The sequence below is a fragment of the Macaca nemestrina genome, chromosome 11 (assembly GCF_043159975.1).
Source record: "Macaca nemestrina isolate mMacNem1 chromosome 11, mMacNem.hap1, whole genome shotgun sequence".
Classification (NCBI taxonomy): Eukaryota; Metazoa; Chordata; class Mammalia; order Primates; family Cercopithecidae; genus Macaca; species Macaca nemestrina.
The window spans coordinates 12,281,154-12,303,349 of NC_092135.1; the positions used below are offsets into that span (position 1 = coordinate 12,281,154).

General features: G+C 53.7%; 1 protein-coding gene and 1 long non-coding RNA gene across 2 annotated transcripts; one reads left to right on the forward strand and one right to left on the reverse strand.

Annotated features, from left to right (window-relative positions):
• The first annotated feature begins 4,902 nt into the window (after positions 1 to 4,902).
• LOC105492496 (engrailed homeobox 1) lies at positions 4,903 to 10,469 on the forward strand. The gene is made up of 2 exons (XM_011759693.3): positions 4,903 to 6,343; positions 9,369 to 10,469. Exons 1-2 carry the CDS (start codon positions 5,473 to 5,475, stop codon positions 9,683 to 9,685), a joined length of 1,188 nt encoding a protein of 395 aa, XP_011757995.1. The 5' UTR covers positions 4,903 to 5,472; the 3' UTR covers positions 9,686 to 10,469.
• Positions 10,470 to 15,630: 5,161 nt separating this feature from the next.
• Positions 15,631 to 16,530, reverse strand: LOC105492497 (uncharacterized). Its single transcript, XR_011609512.1, has 3 exons — positions 16,462 to 16,530; positions 16,039 to 16,194; positions 15,631 to 15,699 (listed from the first exon to the last, which is right to left on the reverse strand). It is a non-coding gene; the product is annotated as an uncharacterized lncRNA (long non-coding RNA).
• Positions 16,531 to 22,196: the final 5,666 nt, after the last annotated feature.

Below are 22,196 nucleotides of genomic sequence, written 5' to 3' on the forward strand. Positions count from 1 at the left end.
GTCTCAGTTTGTCTGACGAGAGAGAGAGAGAGAGAGAGAGAGAGAGAGAGAGAGAGAGAGAGACTATTTCTAGAACAAAACTGTACATGCTGTGAACTGCCTCAGATAAGAAGGAGAAAACTCTGGAGGAAGACTGGATGGTAGGGACATAAATCCAAATACTGAAATTCACGAAGGTGACAACATCCAACAGTGGGCTTTTTCTCGGGCTTTCCAGATACCTAGACATTTTTAGTCTTATTTTCATATATACAGAAAAAAAGAAATCCTCCCTGTCCCTCATCCCCTTCATGAAATGCTCTGGGTCCTCTACAAACAAAGCTGCTGCCCCAATTTCAGGAGTCAAGGGAGCATTTTATTTTGTCAGCGGAGCATTTTATATTCCATGGTTTACCTCCCACGCACCCCCCACCCACCGGCTTTTTTCCTTTGCTGCCTCCCCTAGTCCCACTCCACTTTGGACAGAATTGCTTAGGATCCCTAACCAATACCCAACGAATCCCCCAGCACCCACCCACCCCCACATTATTATGGGCTCCAAATGAAGACCAAGACCCCGAGTGCTAATTGAATTAGTCTATTGAAAAAGACTGTCAGGTACAATGACGTGACTCGAGGCCCCACATTTCCCAAGGTCTATAGGCTTTGGGGACCTGCGATGTATAGTCTGACCTTCTAGCTCATAATAACGCGGCACTTGTAGCAGAAATCTCCTCGCATTCACTCCCAACAAAACCGCTGGTCATCCAGTCCCCGTAGGAAGGCTGCACGCTATTGTGTTGCGACAACTCATTCATGTCCCGCACCACGAGGCCACACCGCCATCTGATCTACACTCGAAATGCGATTACCACCCTGTGCATGCAACATGCTCCTACTCCCAGTCCATGGCGCACACGCCTCGCCAGGCTGCAAGAATTTCTTTCATAATTCTTCTTCTGGTCCTCATCCTTGAAAGAGAGGTGGAAACATGCAGGACCCTGGTATTTGTCTCTGCCTACACAAAATCCAAAATTCTATGGACAAACAGGCTGGTCCTCTTTTCTGAACAGCATACACCAAAACCCTCAGCAAATACATTTCTTCATGCCTGACTAGTGGGGCTGACTTGGGTGTACACATTAACGTTCACATACACACAGGGGTCTCCTGCCACACACAACTATACACACACACACTACTTTTATAGACTAATTTTCTCTCTGGGTGGCTCTCACAGACCAAGCAAATAAACACAAATATACACTCTTGTCCCCACAGCCACGGGCCACTCTTCAAGACCGCTGAGTGTTTTCCCCAAAATTAGAAAAGGGGAGAAAGAAAGGTAAAATTTCTCAGTCTTCACTCTAATAAACACATGTCAGTCTTCCGACTACATGATTCCCAAACCCCACTAGCTAGCAGCTCCCCAAACATGTATGCATCATTCTCCTCTGTTTGGCCAGGTGTCTTTGGCTCAGTGGGAGCCCCTGACTATCCTCAGAAAATGCAGGAAGTCTAAGGATGGGAGAAGGGAAGGACGGTTGGGGTCTCTCTCTGTCCTATTTACCCAACTCCCCATCACTGAAGGCCTCTTTGGGACCTCCTTCCTTCAAGTGAAAAAAAGTAGCACCCCTCCCCCAACTTTGGCATTTGAGACAAAACACTCTATATCTTCCTCGTCATTCTCCACTTTTATCTGGGCTATCCCCGAGGAAAGGGGACTTGGGGACAATCAACTTACTGCAGAGACACAGCCCAGTCTATGGCCTTCTGTGGGCCTCTAGCCCAGGTGACTGCATAGCTCAGAACTGCAAAGCCATAGAAAGGCACACGGGGTACCCCCACACTTCCATATCTTTGGCCCAAGAGCAGATGGCATTTGGAGAAAGGGGCTCCATTCCATTTGAGTAAGGCTTCCCCACCTGCTACCCGCAGGCCCACCTCTCTGCCACCCCGGCCTGGGCATCAAGTTGAAAGTCATTCCTTAGCTCCCAAAGGCAGAAACGAGTGCCCCCAAAAGGACCGCCACACAAATATAACCACTCGTGCAGATACAATCCTTCACACACACCCTAACCCTTTACCCACATACTTGTACACACAACTCACCCTGCCCGTAGTTCCTCACTCACACGCCCAGCCCCGGGCTCACTCAGAGTTCTGTGAACCCCTCACCCATCCGTCTCGGCCAACATTTGTTCACTCAGCCCTCACACACTTCACTTGCGTGCTTGCCAAGACGCCAGTGCGCTCACACAGAGTTCTCAATAGCATGTTCATTTGCAGGAGGGAGAGGAGGGCGTAGGGTCTGGGTGGAGGTCATGGAGCGCAGGGCAGCGCGGGGTACCGAGCGTCCGGGCCAGGCCGGGCCTGGGGGAGGTGGGGGGACGAGCCAGCGCGCAGAGTGCCGCCTAATCCAGCTCGAGCTCGTGGGCCGCGGGTGCATTTATCATCCCATTACTGTAACAAATCCGGGCTCCACTACATGAAAGGTAAAATGAATTACCGACGTTAAGCCGTCAATAAAGTCATTTCTGTAAATGGCGTCTCCAAAGGGCCGCCGCATTATTCAGCTGGCTTTATCAGCTGGCTGGAAATTACGTGGAGGAGCCGGGCCGCGCGGCGCGCGGGGCCGCTCACTTTGATTAAGCGTCTTGCCAGCGCGATGTGACAGAGCTTTTGACCAGGGTTTTATTCACAGGCCTGTGATGAACGCCAAGCTGATCAGGCGGAATGAAGAGTAATTAAAACCTATAAATTATCTTCCGCAGCCCTTCTCGAGGCGTCTCCTGCAGGCGAGATAAGGCGTCGAGACCCTATTTACCGCGCTGAAAGGGACCGCGGTGCACAAAAGCTACGCGGCTAAATAGGATATTGATAGTGTCCTAATTAGAATTTAATTAAGTACCCACGCTTGCTTGCGGGATAAAGATTTCAATTTTGCGAACTTAAATATAAATAAAATCCCACCCTCATTTCGGGGAGAAGGGGTGGGGGCGCCTGGAGATTTCGGGGAGCCCTTGGGTGTGCGACTGAAGAGGACTCGGGAGACTCCAAAGTGGGGTTGGAGGCGACTTGGAAAGGTTGAGAAGACTGTAGCGCAGCGTTAGGGACAGAGGTTTTCTCTCCTAGGCTGCAGCGCAAGTCTAGCCGGGAACTCAGCCCCAGAAATCGGGGGACCCTCGCCTGCTCCCAAGATGCGGTGAGCAATACGAATTCCTGCTCTCCACCAGCCCTTTTGAGAAACTTCAGCTACTGCGGTGTTGGTTCGACTTATTGTGGGTTTAGTTGCATGTTCCTCCTAGCCTAACCCCCTGTGACTTTTCTGGAAAACTGGAGGTAGGGGGATTATTTCGCATGTCACAAATAGACAATATTTCCAAAGAGGTACTTTCTCTACTGTCCCAGTTGGGGAGGGCGTTCAGGGCGAGGAGGTCCGCTGGAGCTCTAAGATGACACCCCCGAAGGCCTCGTTTGCCTTTCTCGGCCACCGCAGGCTTCAGCAGAGTCCGATACTGGTCCTCCAAAACGACTCCGGAGACAAGTTCCGCAGGTGCCTAGAGCTTCAGTCCACAAGCCACTCCCGTCCCTCACATTACCGGTTATGAGAAAACTTTGGGGGTGCCTCGACCAGGAAACAGCGAAAAAGAGCCCGGCAGACGGGAGAGTGATAGCAGCTAGAGGAACCGCATTCCCCTCAAACTAGGGAAGAACGCCAGGGCTGGAGCCGGAGGCACCCAGGGAGTTGGGAGCAATCCCAGGAAATTCAGTTACCCCGCAATTGAGGGAAACTCCTTGTTCACAACGTCAGCTGGCCAGGGCAAACACTTGGGGTGCAGCGCTTTTATTTATTTGATTTTACTTTGCAGGGAAATCTAACATAGAGGTTACCCTGAACTCTAAAGCTAGGGCCTAGCGTGCATCCGCGTTCTGACTCGCCAGCGCGGGGGCCCTCCTGAGATTACTCTGCGTTGCCCGGACTCCCACTGCCAGGGAAGGTCCAGGCGGCTGGCGCTGGGGCTATTCCGAGCCCTCTGGGCTTGGCGCTATGGCGCCAGGACAGCTCCAGGGTGTTGTCGAAAGTCTGGACCGGGAAGGGCATGGGTGCGGATTCCCCACAAAGGGAAAGCAATGCAGCGGGCCGGCAGGAGACGTACAAACGTAAACCTGCGACGCTAGCTAGGCGCAGCGGGCCTTTCAGATTTTGCTATTTGTGAAAAATAAATTGCGCCTCTGAAAGAAACCAACTCTAGGTCTATTTCACATCACCGACCTCCTTGTCTCACTCCCCCTCCCTCCACTACACACACCCAAACCCACACCTACCCACAAACACACAAACCGGCAGTGACAACAACCACTCATCCTTCATAACAGCAACCAGAGAGAGAGGAGAAAATAAAGAGCTGAGGTTCTTAGGCGTGGGGGTGTAAAACAGCCAGGCTCCTGCCTACTGCCCCTGCTCCCGGCGCGCACAGACCCATAATCCTGCGTTTCTCCAACAAGTTGTTTATGGAGTTGCTTCTCCATTTGCCTACATCCCAAAATCCACCCCTCCCGGGTTTCTTCTGCCCCCTCCTCGGTCCCGGCCTGAAGGAGGGGGAGGGGCGCGGGTGGGGGAGGGCGGACCCGACGCACAGGGCCAGCGCCGCGGCGCCCCCTCTCCGCCCGCGGCTGACGCCCCCGGATTATTTATCCGCAAAGTCCCGCGCGCACCCATTGGGCCGAGGCCCGAGTGTCAGCGCGAGTCCCGGCTCGCCATTGGCTCCGCACACGTGCGGCCCTGACTCACGTGCTTCCGGTTTGAAGGCAAAAAGTGTGCCTGGGTGATTTTTTTTTTTAAGCGAGAGAGTTTGTGCAAAGATCCTAGCTGTCAGAGATTTGAAAAAAAAAAAAAAGAGGAAAAAAAAAAAAAAAAAACCCAGCCCGGCGCTGGCGGAGACGCGCTCTCCCTGCAAAAAAAGCAAAGGCGATTAAAGGCGCTGCCAGCCTCACGCTCTGGGCACAGCTGAGCGTGACACTCGGGGAAGTCAAATCCCTCACTACTGCCTAGGAAGATGGCTAGACTTTAAATACTATTTTTTTCCCTTTAAGAAAAAAAATTATTGGAGCTTTTTTTTCTTTTTTTCTTGCTTTCTTTTTCCTTTTTTCTTTTTTTCCTTCATTTTTTTTTTTGGCCGTGGCTTACTCCCCATTTAAATCAAATCATTGAATCTGGTTGCAGAAAGAAAAAAGAAATAGCCAAGTGTCTCCATATCTGGATGTCTACAAATTAGAGAGGGAGAGACAGCGAGATCTATCTGCTAGATAAGAGCGAGCGATCCAGGCCAGACGCCTGAGATTTTTTCCTGCACCCGCCCGTGCCTTCGCTGGGGCTTCGCCTGCCTCCTTCCTCTGCGCACCCCCACGGGCCGCTGGCAAAGTGGGGTGGGGAGCGAGGCGGTGGGGGCGGGGGCCGGCGCGGCGGCCGGGGCGGCGGGGCGGCCGAGCATGGAAGAACAGCAGCCGGAACCTAAAAGTCAGCGAGACTCGGGCCTCGGCGCGGCGGCGGCGGCGGCGACCCCGGGCGGCCTCAGCCTGAGCCTCAGTCCAGGCGCCAGCGGCAGCAGCGGCAGCGATGGAGACAGCGTGCCCGTGTCCCCGCAGCCCGCGCCCCCCTCGCCGCCCGCGGCGCCTTGCCTGCCGCCCCTGGCCCACCACCCGCACCTCCCCCCACACCCCCCGCCCCCGCCGCCTCAGCATCTCGCGGCGCCTGCTCACCAGCCGCAGCCAGCGGCCCAGCTGCACCGCACCACCAACTTTTTCATCGACAACATCCTGAGGCCGGACTTCGGCTGCAAAAAGGAGCAGCCGCCACCGCAGCTTCTGGTGGCTGCGGCGGCCAGAGGAGGCGCAGGAGGAGGAGGCCGGGTCGAGCGTGACAGAGGCCAGACTGGCGCAGGTAGAGACCCTGTCCACCCGTTGGGCACCCGGGCGCCAGGCGCTGCCTCGCTCCTGTGCGCCCCGGACGCGAACTGTGGCCCACCCGACGGCTCCCAGCCAGCCGCCGCCGGCGCGGGCGCGTCTAAAGCTGGGAACCCGGCTGCGGCGGCGGCGGCGGCGGCGGCAGCGGCCGCGGCGGCAGTGGCCGCGGCGGCAGCGGCCGCAGCAGCCAAGCCCTCGGACAGCGGCGGCGGCGGCAGTGGAGGCGGCGCAGGGAGCCCAGGAGCGCAGGGCACCAAATACCCAGAGCACGGCAACCCCGCCATCCTACTTATGGGCTCAGCCAACGGCGGGCCCGTGGTCAAAACTGACTCGCAGCAGCCTCTCGTATGGCCCGCCTGGGTCTACTGCACACGTTATTCGGATCGTCCATCCTCCGGTGAGTACCCAACTCCGGGCTGCGCCATGCTTTCTGGCCTCGCGGACCGCCCCAGAACGCCAAGCTGCGGCGCTAGGGAGAGCAAACCCGGCCTCGGGTACTCCAGTCTCTCACGCCTGCTTCCTCACCCCAGTTCCAGCCGCAACCGAATGTTCACCCAGCTATGCGATCCTGGCCTCTGCGGCCACCACCCGAGAAGCTACAGCTCGTGGCACAGGAGGCTCGAGTCTCGATTCTTTGGGTTTGAACTCTGAATCCCTGGGGCCTTCTTTGTCTTTTATCTTTATTGTTCTTAGGAAAAGTACACAGTCAATGATTTTGTTTCCAGGGTGTTTAGATATGGCAGGAAGGTGGGCCTAGTGATGTGTGTCTGAAATCCCACCAGCCGGATCGTCCGGGGGCCAGATTGGACCAGAGAAGGCCTTGTTCAGAAAAATTATATTCACAGTGTGTCCTTACAAACACAAACACCATCTTGATATTTTCTGCGGAGTGACCGTTTACACTGATAAATATGGGGACACACAGGAAGACAGGGAGGAAAGCGTCTGAAAGCCGTCCCTCTCCCCTGGTCGGGTAGCGAAGAGTCTGACCCGGGTGGGTAGAATCCAGGGAAAGGCAGTTGCCAAAAAGGTGGGTGCTGGCAGCCTCTGGTTTTCTGGAACTGACAAACAGTGGGAGAGGAGAGAAAACAGGTCAGGCTCAGGTCAGAAAGCCGGGCCAAGGGTATGAGAGCCAGTTTCCTCCGTAGCTTCTCCGCAGAACGGCTCCCACATCCTCCCCGCCTGGCACTTTCCTTTTTTCACCAGCACATCCAGCAGTTAGCAGATTTCTGGCATCCGTGGGCCTGTTTTTCTCGGCTTTCCTTCCACTGCATTTCCGTGTGTCCCTCGCGCTTGGCGAACCCGAGGAGGAGACCTGAGCTGGGCTCCGGAACAGGAGGCCAAGGCCTGCCCGACGCCCAGGCCCGCAGTGTCTGGGAGAGCAGCAGAAGCTTTGGCCCAAGATCAGCACTCCAGGCGCCGGGTCCGGCAGGGGGCCGGGAACAACGTAGCCACGCGCCGCTTTCCTCTGGCTGGTCTCTCGCCGCCCCACCGCTGCCGGCCGGGCGCGGATCGATGCGCACTATCAGCTCCCGCCATCTCGAGCCCCATTATTGACACGTCGGGCTCCCTGAACCTCCGAAAAGCTGCTTTGATTGACTCGCCTGATGGATAGAGTGATTGAGCTGTCAGGCTGCACGGCTCGGGCTGGCCGGGAGACTACGATTTTATTACAAGAGTCCGTGCCTCCGCACACGCATACAACAACACTTCAACATGTCCCGGATGCACAACGCGCAGTGGTGCCTTTGTGGGGTTGTGCGCATTTCCTGGGCTATTTCTCCCCGCTCAGCTAATTACGAATCTAAACCCCAGTTCTGCTCTGGAGAGGGCCTTGGCTTTGTTCTTGGCCACTTTCCTTCTTATGGGCCTGGGTAGGTAGGGGACCAGCTCCTTCTCCTGCTTGGGCAGTTGGGGGAGGAGGGGATGAGCCTCGACCCAGATCTGAGTCGCTGCAGTATGCTAGGCCTGGACTCTTTGTCATAGGACAACTGGTTACCCCAGGCTCTTGCCTGTCCCAGGAGTAGGCTGCCCAGCTTGCCTCTCTGTAGCTAGGTTTGGATATGCCGGCAAAGATCCTTCTTTCCAGACAGTTTTAGAGGTGAACAGGCCTGACAGGGACTTAACTTGGCTCAGCAAGCTACCTTATCCAAGGCAGGACCCAGCAAGTAAATGCCAGAAGACTTGGGTGTGGAAGCGGGTGGGCAGAGGTGCAGGCTTTTGAGGCACACACGAACAGTTCAATCCTATCCTGGTTTTCCCGCTTTCCCTCCTTCCTTTCTCAGTGGGCCCTCCTCCCAGACTAGTATTTGGAGGGAACTTCACCTTCCTAAGGAGGTTTCCTGTGGCCCCTTCCCATTCCTATCTGGCGGTCAAAGCACTTTTTTTTTTTTTTTTCTGGATTGTCCCTGTCTCCCTTCCTCTGCTTCTTTTTGCTCATGGATGGGGGAAGGGGCTGCAGTCTCCTTGCAGATGTCATCAGTAGGCAGAGAAAGCCAATCCGGCTTGTTTTTGTTATTCAGGAGTTTTTAATCCTGAAATTGCAGCGGCTCAAAGGGGAGATAAGGAAGACCCAGATAAGGGAGACCCTACCCCACAGAGCCCGTTAGAGGATCCAAGGGGCAAGGCTGAAAACCCAGGGGCCAGGGTCATGAGGATGGATGAGGGCCTTTTCTTCTCCTTCAGAGAAGGGGTGGTCCCTGTATCCCTGAGACACTAGAAAAGGCTTCCTTTAGGCCAAAGAGAAAGAAGGCAAGGAGGTGGGGGGGGGGGGCGGGGGGATTGCACAGGTAGACACCAAGTACTTTGGAGCTGAGCAGCCTTCTGCCAGCCCGCTCACTATCCCGTTGTTTTCTGGGGTCAATAGCTACAAGCAGATGGTGTCTTATTGTAGGTTCTCCTGTAGGTACGATTCTTGTGGAGGAGAGGAGGATTAGTCTGTAGGCTGGTGACTCCCCCAGGGCCTGCCCTCACTGCCCTAGTCCTATCTATTCCAGGGCTGTAAGGACAGCAGGCCCCTGACCCCCAACTCTGGGCTGGGCCAGATGAGCTCCAAATATCTGGTCATCTTGGATTCCTTCCTTCTTGGCCGGAAAATGCTGTGATTTCGGTCTGTCCCTGACTGTCCTGTGAGAATTGGGGTGTGGGGTGCACCTACAACCTCAACCAGCTTTCCTTCACCCTTTGCCCTCCCAAAGGGAACCCGGAGACCCCAGTGGTCTGGCGAGGGGCACTTTGATCAAGGGATTGGCCGGCGGGAGGGAGCCAGGGGTTCAGCAGGGCCTCCGAGATGTCCCCGGAAGCGCGGGGCTCGCGGCCCAGCTCGGCAATGCAATTCTCACCGCTTCCCTTGCCCTCTCCCCCCTCCCTTCTGCCCTCCGTCCCCACCCCCACCCCCACTCCGGCCCTCTCCGCCGCTGCAGGTCCGCGCACCAGGAAGCTGAAGAAGAAGAAGAACGAGAAGGAGGACAAGCGGCCGCGGACGGCGTTCACCGCCGAGCAGCTGCAGAGACTCAAGGCGGAGTTCCAGGCAAACCGCTACATCACGGAGCAGCGGCGGCAGACCCTGGCCCAGGAGCTCAGCCTCAACGAGTCCCAGATCAAGATCTGGTTCCAGAACAAGCGCGCCAAGATCAAGAAAGCCACAGGCATTAAGAACGGCTTGGCGCTGCACCTCATGGCCCAGGGACTGTACAACCACTCCACCACCACGGTCCAGGACAAAGACGAGAGCGAGTAGACGCCACCGGCCGGGGCCGCGCGGTCAGGCCGCCGTGCCCGCGCCGCCTCCCGGCACCGCCGCGGTCGCCTCCCGGCCCCTCGCTGGGGGAGAAAGCATCTGCTCAAAGGAGGGAGGGAGCGAAGGGAAAAGAGCGAGCGAGACAGAAAGAGAGCCTCAGAATGGACAATGACGTTGAAACGCAGCATTTTTGAAAAGGGAGAAAGACTCGGACAGGTGCTATCGAAAAATAAGATCTATTCTCTATTCACAGTATAAGGGACGAAACTGCGAACTCCTTAAAGCTCTATCTAGCCAAACCGCTTACGACCTTGTATATATTTAATTTCAGGTAAGGAAAACACATACGTGTAGCGATCTCTATTTGCTGGACATTTTTATTAATCTCCTTTATTATTATTGTTATAATTATTATAATTATTATAATTATTATATCCCCTCCCCCTCTGCCTCGCTGCCCCCGGCCCAGTTTCGTTTTCGTTGCCTTTTTCATTTGAATGTCATTGCTTCTCCGGTGCCTCCCGACCCGCATCGCTGGCCCTGGTTTCTCTGGGACTTTTCTTTGTGTGCGTGAGTGTGTTTCCTTGCGTGTCTGCCCACCTCCTCTCCCCCACCTCCTGGGCCCCTTCTGTCGGTCTGTCTGTTCTGCCCCCCTTTCGTTTTCCGAAGACTTGTTGAGAAATACGACCCCACAGACTGCGAGACTGAACCGCCGCTACAAGCCAAAGATTTTATTATGTTCAGAAACCTGTAGTCTGAAATAAAGTGTACACTGTGCTCACGAGCGCTGGCGGCCCTCCTGTTTGCGGGCTCGGGAAGGGCGTGGGTCCGAGCACACAGCGTCTCAGCGCCCCTGCGCACGCGGGACCGGGAGCCGGCGGGGCCTTGCGATCACCGCACAACGAATGCAGGGGCGAAGGGGAAGCACGGCCCAGATGCGGATTTGGCCTGGGTCTGAAGGGTCTGGCGGGACACGCCTGGTTTCCGATTGCGTTCAAGGGAACTCAAAGGCCGGCAAACCCAGTCCTGGCTTCGGAAATGCTGCCCGGGTTACCTGGCAGCTCCCCGCACCGCTCCAGGCCCAGCCCAGCAGCGGCCTCCTCCTGTACAGCCTGCTCTTCACTCCAACCTGCACTTTTCTTTTTCTTTTTTTCTTTTATTCCCTCTGGTGCAGGTTTTGCTGCAGATTTTTTTCATCCAGAGATAGAAGGGGGCCTGCCTTCCTCCCTACCCAACAGCCCGCTTGGGCGAGGGGCACTTTGGCATGGCCTCTCGGCCGCCTGGACTCACTGCACTTCGTTTGGGGGAGGGCTTCTGTTGGCGAAGCAGCAGGTCCGGGGGCAGCCAGCGGAGTCTCGCGGGGCTCGGATCTCCTGGTCCCACAATGCGGGAGGAGAGAAGGCCCAGATGCTGGGAAAGCTGTTCGGAGTGCCTGGAACCCGAGGTGGGCGCGGGTCTGCTGTGTCTGGGCCCTAAACCTAGGAGGGTTCCCTTAAGCATCCCAACAAAGCCTAACTTTCTTCTTCACCAAGGCGGGGGGCGCACGTAGAAGCCCCCAGGGCCCTCAGGACACCCTGGGTTCCCAGAAGGAAATGTCTGGCCTCTTGCTGCTAACACACGGGCCCATCCTTCCAAGGCAGGAGCTGCTCTCAGACCTTAAGAAGTTAAGGGGAGGAAGGGAAGGCTCCTTCTCAGGAGGAGTTAAGGGGAGGAAGGGAAGGCTCCTCCTTTGTCCAGGATTTTTAAAAATTGTAAATTCCACTCCCACATTATTTTCTCTCTTCTGCAATATGTATGTATATACCCATACGTGTGCAGCTAGACGGGCAGGTGTCCACACATACTTGTGTGCATATATGATAATGTGCAGATACTGGTGCACCTAAGTTCCTACCAGTTTTTTGTGTGTTCCTGTACCCGTGAGGACTGTGCAACTGATTTTCTTCTCTAATGAGATGCACAATTGGATGTGTGTGAGTTCACTGTGCGTACATGCATGAATTTGTGTTTGCACACTGGAATGTCTGCAGGTGTGTTTGCTGGGTTTGTGCACATGTGAGAACCTTGTTCTCTGTGCTCTTCGCTTGAGTTTCTTAATTGTTTTTGCAGGATTGATTTTGTGTGAAATGATAATGGCTAGTTATTCCACCTTTTTTATTGAAAAATTTCCCCTGATTTGGCCCAATGTACTGTTCGCTCCTGGCCAGGGAACTAACAGGGCTAGATCTCAATCCCAGGAAGCCTAGGTCTCCTCTAAATCCCTACATAAGAGTTTGGGGGCTCAGTGGCCTGGAGTGGAATTGGAGAGTGCATTTGACACTGCTGTGGGTTCCCAACTTTATTGCAATTAATTTCCTTCCTTCCATCTGCCCATTGTTTTCTGGAGGAGTGTTGAGTAACTCTTGCGTATAATAGGTGCTCAACCAATCTTTGTGGGCAGAGTTAGAAGGAGCGAGCTGGACCCTTCCCTGGGGTTGGTCCAGGGGAGTTGTTTTCTGGTAGTCAAAAGCCTGTGCTTTGCTTTCCTTGCAGAGTGGGCTTGGAATTTTCAAGCCTTGCAGGCTTTCCTGTTAAACAGTCTGATGCCTGGGTCTTGGAGCACCCTTCCCTTCATACAGCCGTCTCGGAATTTCAGGAAGAGTCCCATTCCATTTCACCCTCCCAGAACATCCAGATGTGATGTTAAGGATGCTCAACTCTATATATTGGAGAACCTTACTATTTTTGAATGTCTGGGAATTGGCTACACTCCCTTCTCCCCTCCCTATTGTGGCCCCTTAGGATATCCAAGTCCCCCAAGACCGCCAGGTCCAGAGGCTGGGACAGAGGCCAGTGTGAGCAGCGACTCCAGGAACCACCCCATTCCTCATGCTCCCCTTCCTCTATCCAAGAGATCAAAGCCAAGAGCTCTTCCCTTTAACCCAGTGAGAGGGGGAGAAGGTGGTCACTCACCCCCATGATTGCGTCAGTAAAGTGTACAGACGTGAGTGTCATTATTATGTAATTTGGTTTCTTGCCCATTATCTCCTTTAATCTTCCAATCACTACGGGCAAGTGGATTTTTCTTCATTGTTCAGTGAAAGAACATGAAGCTCTGAGAACTTAAACATTTTGTTTGTGCCTCCTCCTTGACTATGGGTGTCTAAGTCGCATCTACCTCAAGGATCTGGCCAAGGCCCTGAAGCCATCATCCAGGATGACTTTCCCATCTTCTCTCCATTTTTCCTTCTTTCTGATTGGAGTAGAGAAGTGGAGGAGGATTCTGGTGGGACCTTTTTTTACACGCCCTTTAAAAAAAAGAAACTAATAATGATCATAAACGGGCATTGATTTCTCTGATTTATGAGGCTGGCTTAGTGAGCTGCCTGTGTATTAAGGTCTGGGGATGCAACGAAATAAATACTTGAGCACGCCATCCCAACTTCCTCATTTTCTGTTTTTCCTTTTTTTTTTTTTTTTTAAAGATTGAATTGAACCATAAACTTAAATCTTCCTCAGTCTAAAAGGAAATACATGCTAGCTGAGTCTAAACAGTATTGATCCCTGGTTCTTTCTGAGGGCAAAGGTCTCTGTTTTCTTGCTGGAAACTCTCTTTTCTTCAGTAGGGTTAGGGAGAAGGCCATGGATGGTGCTGAGGGAAGGCATGAGGAAAGTGGAAGGAGAGGGTGTTGTGGTATTTGGGAGTGTGGGGTTGCTTGGTGTGATTGCGTGGGCTTATGTATGCGTGGGTTGTACTGTGTGTGGGCATTTGTATAGGCATGGTACTGAGTATATTTATTTAGGTTTGGGAGGTGGAAGTGTGTGCTTTGGGTATATGGCCTCTAGCAGTGATTGTTTGATGTCTGTGGGTGTGTGTATGTGTACCCAGTTCTTAAGCTCCCTAGATGGGGCTGCCCAGGGAATAGAGGAGTGGCCTGTTAGCCTGCACTCTCCCAGGGCCCCACACCCATCTGTCACCTGTGGCAGGGTTTCCAGAGATAATACCATGGAGGAGGCCACTGTGCCCCAGGACACCCCCAACCCCAACACACACATTCAGTAGAAAAAAGGCCCCAAAAGGGTAAGTTGCAAGGCAGGTGAGCTTTGGCTGACTCCCAGAGGTCCAGGAGATGCAGGCCAGGGCCAGACTCTGCACCCTGGATGAAAGTGTCTACCGCAGCTTCTGTCAGGGGTGGCCATCAATTCCTTCCATGGTCAGCCTGGTTTTTCCTTTGTGCGAATGAGAGAGGCCATTCTTCTGGCAATCTAGCCAACCCACTATCCTCTGCTTCCACCATACAGGGGAGTGAGGCAGACAAGGGCAGGGAGGCATTCAGATGTCCTCTCCAGCTTCACCTCAGAGCCTGGACCCTTTTAGTCTGGATGTCACACTGGGTTCAAATGGAAGAATATGCTCATCCCCATCTGTGGGAGGTGGCAGAGTATCTTCATCCCTCCTCACTCCCACCAGAAACCTCCACTGTCCTCTCTCACTTTGAACTCTGGGGAGGGGGTTTCTCTTCTTTGGCAACCTGTAGAAAGGGGAAGGGCTAGGGACTCTGCCAGCCTCCACCCCTCCCCAAATGCTTTAGGCCAGTCTTTTAATGCAGTGTCAGTGTTGGAAGTTTCCTCAGGGATTCCTGAATTACAAAATCATGAGACAGAAAGTGCCCCAAGAGAAAGCACAAGGCAAATGAGAGGTAAAGTCCTCAGATTTCCTATCAGTTCAGGCCTCTTCTCACTGTGCCATCAAGTGGGTAATGTCAACATGCATGCAGGCACAATGCACACATATACACACTTCCACACATACAAATGCATAAGCATGCACACACCCATGTGCATACATATGCACACATGCAAAACATAGGCATGTATACAAATGTCAATGGACCAATATATAGTGCATTCACAGCAAGCACATGGACATTGCCTGTGTAGAAGTTTCTGGCACACAACTATACATGAGCCAGGAATACACATACTGGTGTCCAAGACACATCTGCATGCCCCAGCTGGTGGGCTTCACTCCTAGCCAGGGGAGGGAAAGGACATTTTTTTTTCCAGTGATCAGGACAGACCTGTGTGCCCTCTCCTTCCTGTGGAAGCCACCAAAAGGAGAGGCAGCGCCTTCCCTCTCCCCTGGAGGCAGCTGGTCCAGTCCAGGTGCCTGTGCTCAGACACAGACCCAATGCTACAACCCTCTCCCACCAGCAGGTACATCCAGTGCCCTCCCAGCTCTAGCTCTTGGGGCTGGAGCAGGCCCAGGGTGAGAGGAGGCAAACATCCCAAACAGATTTCTCAGAGGCTTGGTAAGTCATGGGCCATTACAATTTACTCCTTGAGTTTGCTTCAGATACAGCCTTTTCCAGCTGGATGCCACTCTGGAGATGGAGTGGGCCCCTCCACTCTGGAATTCTCCCCACGGGTATGGGGGTGGGGTGTTTTGAGGACACTTGGGAAGATTTCGGGCTATAGTAGTGGAAGACTCTAGGTATGTGTGACCCAATAGAAAAGCAGAAATATATTATGTGTGTGCAGGCACACACATCCTGAAGAGAGTATTCTTATCAACAGCTTGTGACTCTGCTTTGGGCAGGCAGGTGGGTGGGAGTGCTAGGAGGGGGTAGGGGATTGTAGAGGAGACTAGTGAGTACTCGCCTCCCCCTCCTCAATTCTGCTGAGTAGTGGGGTATAAAGCCAGACACAAGTTAGACATTGTCAGCCAGCAACAGATTCCTCTCTGCCCCCTGCCACCAAACAAGCATATGGAGAAAGCTCCATCTGGGGTGCCAGCATCCTCCCTTCCTCCTGAAGACCTGGTCTGCAGGCCTCCAGGACCAGGGCAGAGGGGCGGGAGCCTCCTGTGAGAGAGATGAGAGTCCAAAGACAGAAAGGACCCAGGAGAATTTCTGATTCAGCCACAGCTACTGCAAGAGTGGGCTTGGGCCCTAACAGCAGCAACCGGGCCCTAACAGCAGCAACCGGGTCCTGACAGCAACCATTTCCTGCAGCGAGACCCACGACTCTGCCATCTGATAAAGAGAACACAGTGGAAAACTAGACGGAGAGAGCTGGGGAGAAGCCGCCTCCACACTCCCAATTTCAATACTGAATCCTGAAGAAAACAAAAGCAAGTCCCAGTAACGACCACAGCAGGTCTCTCCTTGCCCTTCCCCCGCCCCTTCACCTCCAGGTACAGGACTTGTCCATTTGGCAGAGTGCAGGCAATTCAGAAGATGCCATTCCCAGAAATTCAAAATTAGCATAATTATTACTCACCGAGGGCCTTCCGTGCACATTGCTAGCCATTTAACACAATTTATTTCCTTCAACCACATACATTTATGTGTATTGCCTATTATAATTCCCACCTTACAGATAAGAAAATTGAGGTCCAGGGTCGTCCTGCTAAGTTCGCACCAAATCACGTTGAAGTCTATACTGTAGTTACTTATCATAAATGGAAGAATGATTCGCAGTCGCATAGCACAGAGTCAAGTCTCCACGTTAGTCCTGGACTTTGGCACCTGGGGGAACAGGGGGGAGCACTGATTTGAGGGAAGGGCTATTCCTCCTCTCCTTCAGTCTTAACTAGGAGTAGCCTCAGCATCCCTCCAGCCCTCTTCCCTCTCATTCTGTAACTCAGGTCCGAGTTCCTGCTCACACACCCCTACTCTACACCTCCCACCCGGGTCTCAGATTAGCGTCCCAAGAGATTCCGGTCTTTTCCCAGATTAAGATGCCCTTCTCCCCGCACAATCAGCAGTTTGCCCCCTCACACTTTCCTCCAGCACCTGCATCCAGACTGGGTTCGCCGAAACGGCCCGCCCCATCCGGGCATCTTGACCTTGCTCCAACCCGACTGGAGCTGCCTGCGGCCGGCGCGGTCCGCGGAGGGCGCTTCTTCCAGGCACTTCCGGTCAGCGCAGCCCAGGCCGCCGGAGGGTACCGTACTGGACCCCCTCTCTCCAGTGGGGGCAGGAGATGGGAGCGCAACTAGGGCTCCGCCGAGGTCTCTGAGGGCACTTCGCCCCCCCCCCCACCCCAGGAACCGCGAAACCCCAAATCTTCTTGCTCAGAGCGTGGCGCGGGCCCTGCCCACCCGCTCTCCAGGGACGGGCGCAGAAAGGCAGTCCCGGCCGCCTCCCCGCGCCAGTGTTGGGGCAAGCGTCTGAAAGCTGCGCTTGGGCTGCAGGCTCCAGTCATCGCACCCCACCCCCGGTTCTCCCGGGCCACTGTTCATTGCACAGTTTCGATTTGTCTAGGCCGGAGTCTCCTCTTCTTTCCTCACCATCTTTTTCTATGGGCTTCCCGCCTCTGTGTTCCTCCTCATCCTCTGCTCCAAGGTTTCCGTTTTTGCACCGGAGGCCGACCTTCTGCGACCAGCCTTCTCCGGCCGCTCGGACTCGGCCTCTGCCGCGGGGTGCACCCGGGCGTCCCTTCGGCTCCCGGCCCTCCCTCTCTCCTCGTCGCCCAGTCCTGCCTCCGAGTGTGCGCCCCTGGCCTCCCCGCGCCGCGGCTCAACTGGATATCCGAACGCTCCGACTGTCCGCTCCCCTCCCCTCCCCTCCCCCGGCCGACACATGGGGACCAGCGCTGACCTTGGGTGCAGCCACGCTGTCCCCTGCTGCTCTCCAGTCACCCCTGTATCCCTTTGACTCTCGGGCTTCCGAATAGGGGCTCCCGGAGTATTACCAGGGGAAAGGGGAGCGCCCTTCCCCTCGTACTGAGAGTCGCCACGCAATGTCCGCTGCGCAAACTGGGCCTTGGAGCGGCCCGGCCGGGGTCAAACCAGGAAGCGGGGGGAGGGGTGGACAGCAAGGCTAAAGAGACCTGACTTTATTTGTGTTGCTTTAACTTGTCCTGAATGGTTACACGAGGCGCGCGCTCTTGCACACATACACACCGCGGGCAGCCCAAACCTTCGCTGGCTCGGCCCACCAGCTCCTCGCCCTGCCAGTCCTTAGCCGACTCTGAGCCACTGGAGTCAGAGGGCTCGGGCGCCTGCCTTCTCGGTGCCGGCTGGGTAGGACCTGCTGGCGAAGGGCTGCCAACTGAACTTTCCTGCACTAGGTGAGCCCCTTCTGAAATCCTCGCTGCAGGATACTTTTTGTGAGGGAGCGGGGGGCGAGAGGAAGTTGCAGAACAGCTCTGGCCCCACCACCTCTTTCCCCAATAAGGCCACCATCCTCAGGACGCAGAGATTTGTCCTTCTCCTCTCCTTTCTTGGAGCTATGTGGCCAGTTCTCTTCACCAGACAAAGCTGAGGTTTTCTGCTCGGGTTCACTGTTTACTTAGGATTTCTTTAAAACTAGCGGTGCCAACTCACCCTAGCTCTGCGCCTTCCCTGGGCGGCCCCCACCCAGGCCTGGAGGAACTTCCAGAAGGGTGAGACCGGGCAGGCGGGGGCGAGGAGGCCCGCGGCCTGGCAGGGACTGTTCTTCCATCCTTTGCTGGATTTCCCGCGCCTTCTATCCCTGCAGATCGAGCTCTGGCCTTCACCCCGGGCCTCCTAACTTCAGGTCCGCCCAAGTGCCCTCCTCTCAGCAGGCAGAGGCTCACAGCTCTGTAGGGAGTAGGGCCGTAGGTACCCTAGGGAGGATGGCTGAACCTAGTTCCACTCTCATCGGGCCTCGAGTTTCATATCCATTCTTCGTGTCCTCACAGGGCTGACTGCGTTGTGGTGCTAAGTGACAAGTCGAGTGTTGGCTTGGGGACTGCGATGTAAGTGAGGGACCCTGGGTGTTGGTGGAGGGGAGAATGGAGAGATTATTGCCCACTCTCCCCTACCCCGTGCCAAGTTCAGCCAGAAGTTAACAAAGTTTCCTTTTCGGAGTTGAACTATTTTGGGTTCTCCGACAGCGCAGGGCTTGGCGGTAGGGAAAGGAGGCGCAGAGTTCTTTGTGCCCATCGCGTGCAAATTTTGGCCCCAGACAGGACCGGCCACAAGGAAGGGAACCAGGTATGCGCTGGGGCCGGGAGAGGCGCCCTGGCAGCGGACGTTCCCGCAGGTAGTGCGCGACTCTTGCCCCAGGAAGAAGTCGCTGCTGCCTGCAGAGTGGGCTTGGAGAGGCTGGGGCCTCCATTGAGACTGCTCACTTCCTTTTCTCCGGGACCACGGGACCACGGCTCTTCAGCTTTTTCCGCCCTAGGCTCCCCCACCTCCTCGGTTCCCCATGGAAGAGTTATTTGAGGGCTTCCCGGAGTTGGGGTTTGGCCCACCAATCCTAGCAAGTCATGGCCCGCCCGGCGAGGCGCAGCGAGGCGGCCTCCCTCCCGCTACCCTGGGTGGGGTAGGGACCCCCTTTCCCCTAGAGACCCTCTAGCACCCGAGTGTTGGTGATCATTACTTTAAATTAAAAGTCTCTTTTCTCCTTTCCGTCTAAGCCTCAACTTAGTTTCAGAGAATGAAGCGTGAAAGCTCTTTTATGGAGATTACCGATGCTTCATTTATTCCCGCGAATGGCAAACACAGCCCGGGAAAAACCGAGCGAGCGAGCTCCTTGTCTCGGATCCTCAGCCGTCTCCGTGTTCACAAGCTCACTTGGCTGTGAGACGCCGTCGGGGAAAGCCCCTGCCGTTGCTTCCCTGGGGAAGGGAATTGCGCGTTCGCTAGTGTGGCAGTCCGCAAGCATCCCTGGGTGGGACAGCGGTCTAGCCTCAGAGGCCCCGCCTTGAGAGCTGAGACATTTGGGGCTAGGGAAAGTGGTGGGCGTCCAGGGTGTCAGCCCTGAAGATCCCTGAGGTTCTGTGCTTATGTGAGTGTGACGATCCTGGTTATCCTCACTCGAAACCCACCTTTCCACTCCTTATTATAAGTGGAATCCAGGGGAACTTGGGGCGCATTACACTGGGAGAGCCAGGAGTCCCATGTACCACATCCTGGATCTCATTCACGTTCCCATTCCAACCTTACACCAACCCCTGTAACCTTTTCCGTGCTTGGCCAAGAGTCTGTGTCCATAGTAAGCACTTTGGTGAGGCTGTTTTATATTTCCACGTCTGCCAAATACAGCCCGTAAGAGCAGGCAGCACCCCCCTGGAAAGGGTGGGTCATTTTGGAAACAGATCCAGAGCCTTTGAACCTCTGGAATACAAAACTCACCTTGTGATATGGCGGTTGTCTCCTCCTCGATCAGGGATGCTTTGACCATTTCACAAGGGACAGTTGGAAGGAAGTGATATAGCCTCCGGCAGGAAACACAACAGAGGGTTTTTATTCTTTTTAGACAGAACAGAGAAGTTTGAAGAAGGAAAAGTATAAGCTCCTAAAAGAGAATTTCCAGAGTTCAGGCTTAAATTCCTTTGTGACACTGTGTTATTAACTCCAACGCAGTGGCGTCTCCACATTCCGGCCATCCCACTCTGGGAGCCCCTGTAACACAAAAGCTGTTTTTTGGGGGTGGAGGTAGCCAGGAGGGGCCACCAGCCCCCCTTCCTCCCACCTTACCCAACGCACAGGTTGCAGGGAGAGTGCCAGCGCTGCTTTTGTTTAGAGGGACTTGCTCTGAGACAACATCTTACAGACACAAGTATGAGAGTTTGCCTGGGGTGTCAACATGGACCAGGCTAAAAGTGATAATACAGTCTCCCTTATTATATAGCCAATGACTTGTCTCTAGTATGCAAGGAAGTAGGGCCCTTTTGGTTGCTCTGTCTGCCCTTAATGGGTAAGGACAGTTTCACCATAAAGGTCCTCAGTGACTAAAAGGGATAGGACAAATGGTTTTTTGAGAGCAAGATCACCCCACAGAGCCTGGGGAGGTCCCACTGGTGCTATAAGGGAAGGCGAGGCTAACCGAGTTGAGGGGGTGCAACATGAAGTCTATTTGAACACACAGCACTAAGTTGGGAAGGGCCGAGAGAGGGCTTGCTGTTTGACTGAACAATTGCCAACTTTCATTAATTACTCAGTCATTTAATGTGAAAGCAAATACCAAAATGCTCTCATGCCCATTCCGAATTAATGGCCTGCAAAATTAGATGAGGAGGGGGCCAAAGGGTGAGTTGAGGTATTCAGAGGAGTGTTCAACCCTTCTTTCACACCTAAAATGTGCCCCCACCAAATGCCTGAGGTGGTGGTCAGTGAGTTGAAAACCTAAAGCAAAAGCTATTCCTTAGTGAACAGAGGTTGGATTCTAATGATGACAAACATCAGAATGAAACCTTCCTTGGGTTCTCATTAATTATTCAATCATGCAACCTGGCTTAAACCAAGTGCCTGTGACGTTCTTGGTACTGGGGTGGGCCCCTGTGGGATGGACACCTGATGTTCCAGGAGGCCGTGCCCCCAGATATCATTTGAACGGAATGAATTTCTGAAGGCTACGCCTGGGTGTTTTGGAATATGCCAGAACCCATCTCTTAACTTCCATAATGTCAAGGCAATTCCTGTGGGACAAGTTTGATTGGTTAACTCAGTTGAATTTATAATCTGTGAAATAAAAAACAAAGTCAGGTTTAGGTGCACATGACTTAGTTTATTATGTCAAAGCTTCAGGAAAAAAAAAAAACCAAAAAACCTTTCTTCCTTGCTTCCACCGTATGCCATCTGTTTACACAGCAAAATGAACCCACAGGTTTGTAGAATTTAGAGATGATAGTTGCTTTTCCTTGATACTTTCCCTCCTCATCCTTGTGTTTCTTCTCAGGTGCTTTTGATGTGCCTGCATTTTTGATGGCCACATTCTCTTGAAATGTGGTTGTGTGGAGCAGTCCCAGATAGCTTTCAGAAGTGTGGCCTTGGATTTGGAATGGAGCATGTAAGGACATGATACAGAGTGACTTTCTGCCTTCTGGGTGTCATATAAAGTGGATGAAGCCAGAGGGGTACCCTGCTGAAATGACTCCCTGGTCTATTTTTGGGACATTCTTCAGAGTTATTACTAAGGAAAATAACTTCATCATAAGCATCACATTTCTGCATGGGCAAAACTTGGGCAGAAATTTGAAATACCCTTCTGGGCCCATTTTATGTTTAATTGCTTTTGATAAATTCACCATTGCAAGCCTCGTCCTTGAAGCTTACATTCTTGGAATTCTAGGACTCTTTCTGGGATTCTTTTAGGCATAGTCTATACATGTAGACCAGTTTCAGTAAAAATGACAGTGAAATAAGAGTTGGCTGAAGTCAAAGAGACAGCAATGTGGTTGTTTAAACTGCTTTCCTTCACCTTTCCTAGGCCTGATTTTGGTGGAGAGCAGGCTAATGGCTGGTCTTCCTATAAAGTGTACCATGTGCCTAACCTCTTAGTTTGATAGGGTATAGGTCAGAGAAAATGCAGAGGCTGGTCTTGAATTTCTTCAACCTAAGAGAAAGTCTCTTTTTTGATATTATTTTTTATAGTGAAGGACCTTATAAAGGAGATTGCTCCTTGTACTTTTCCTTGGGAACCCTAGTCATTGAGCTGGCAGCCTCTCTGTGGGGTCAAGGATTTCATATGCACAGAGGTGGGAAGCCACGATCAAATGGAGTGAGTCCCAGAACCACCCAGGATAAAGATGAAAAAAAAAAAGGCCGGGCATGGTG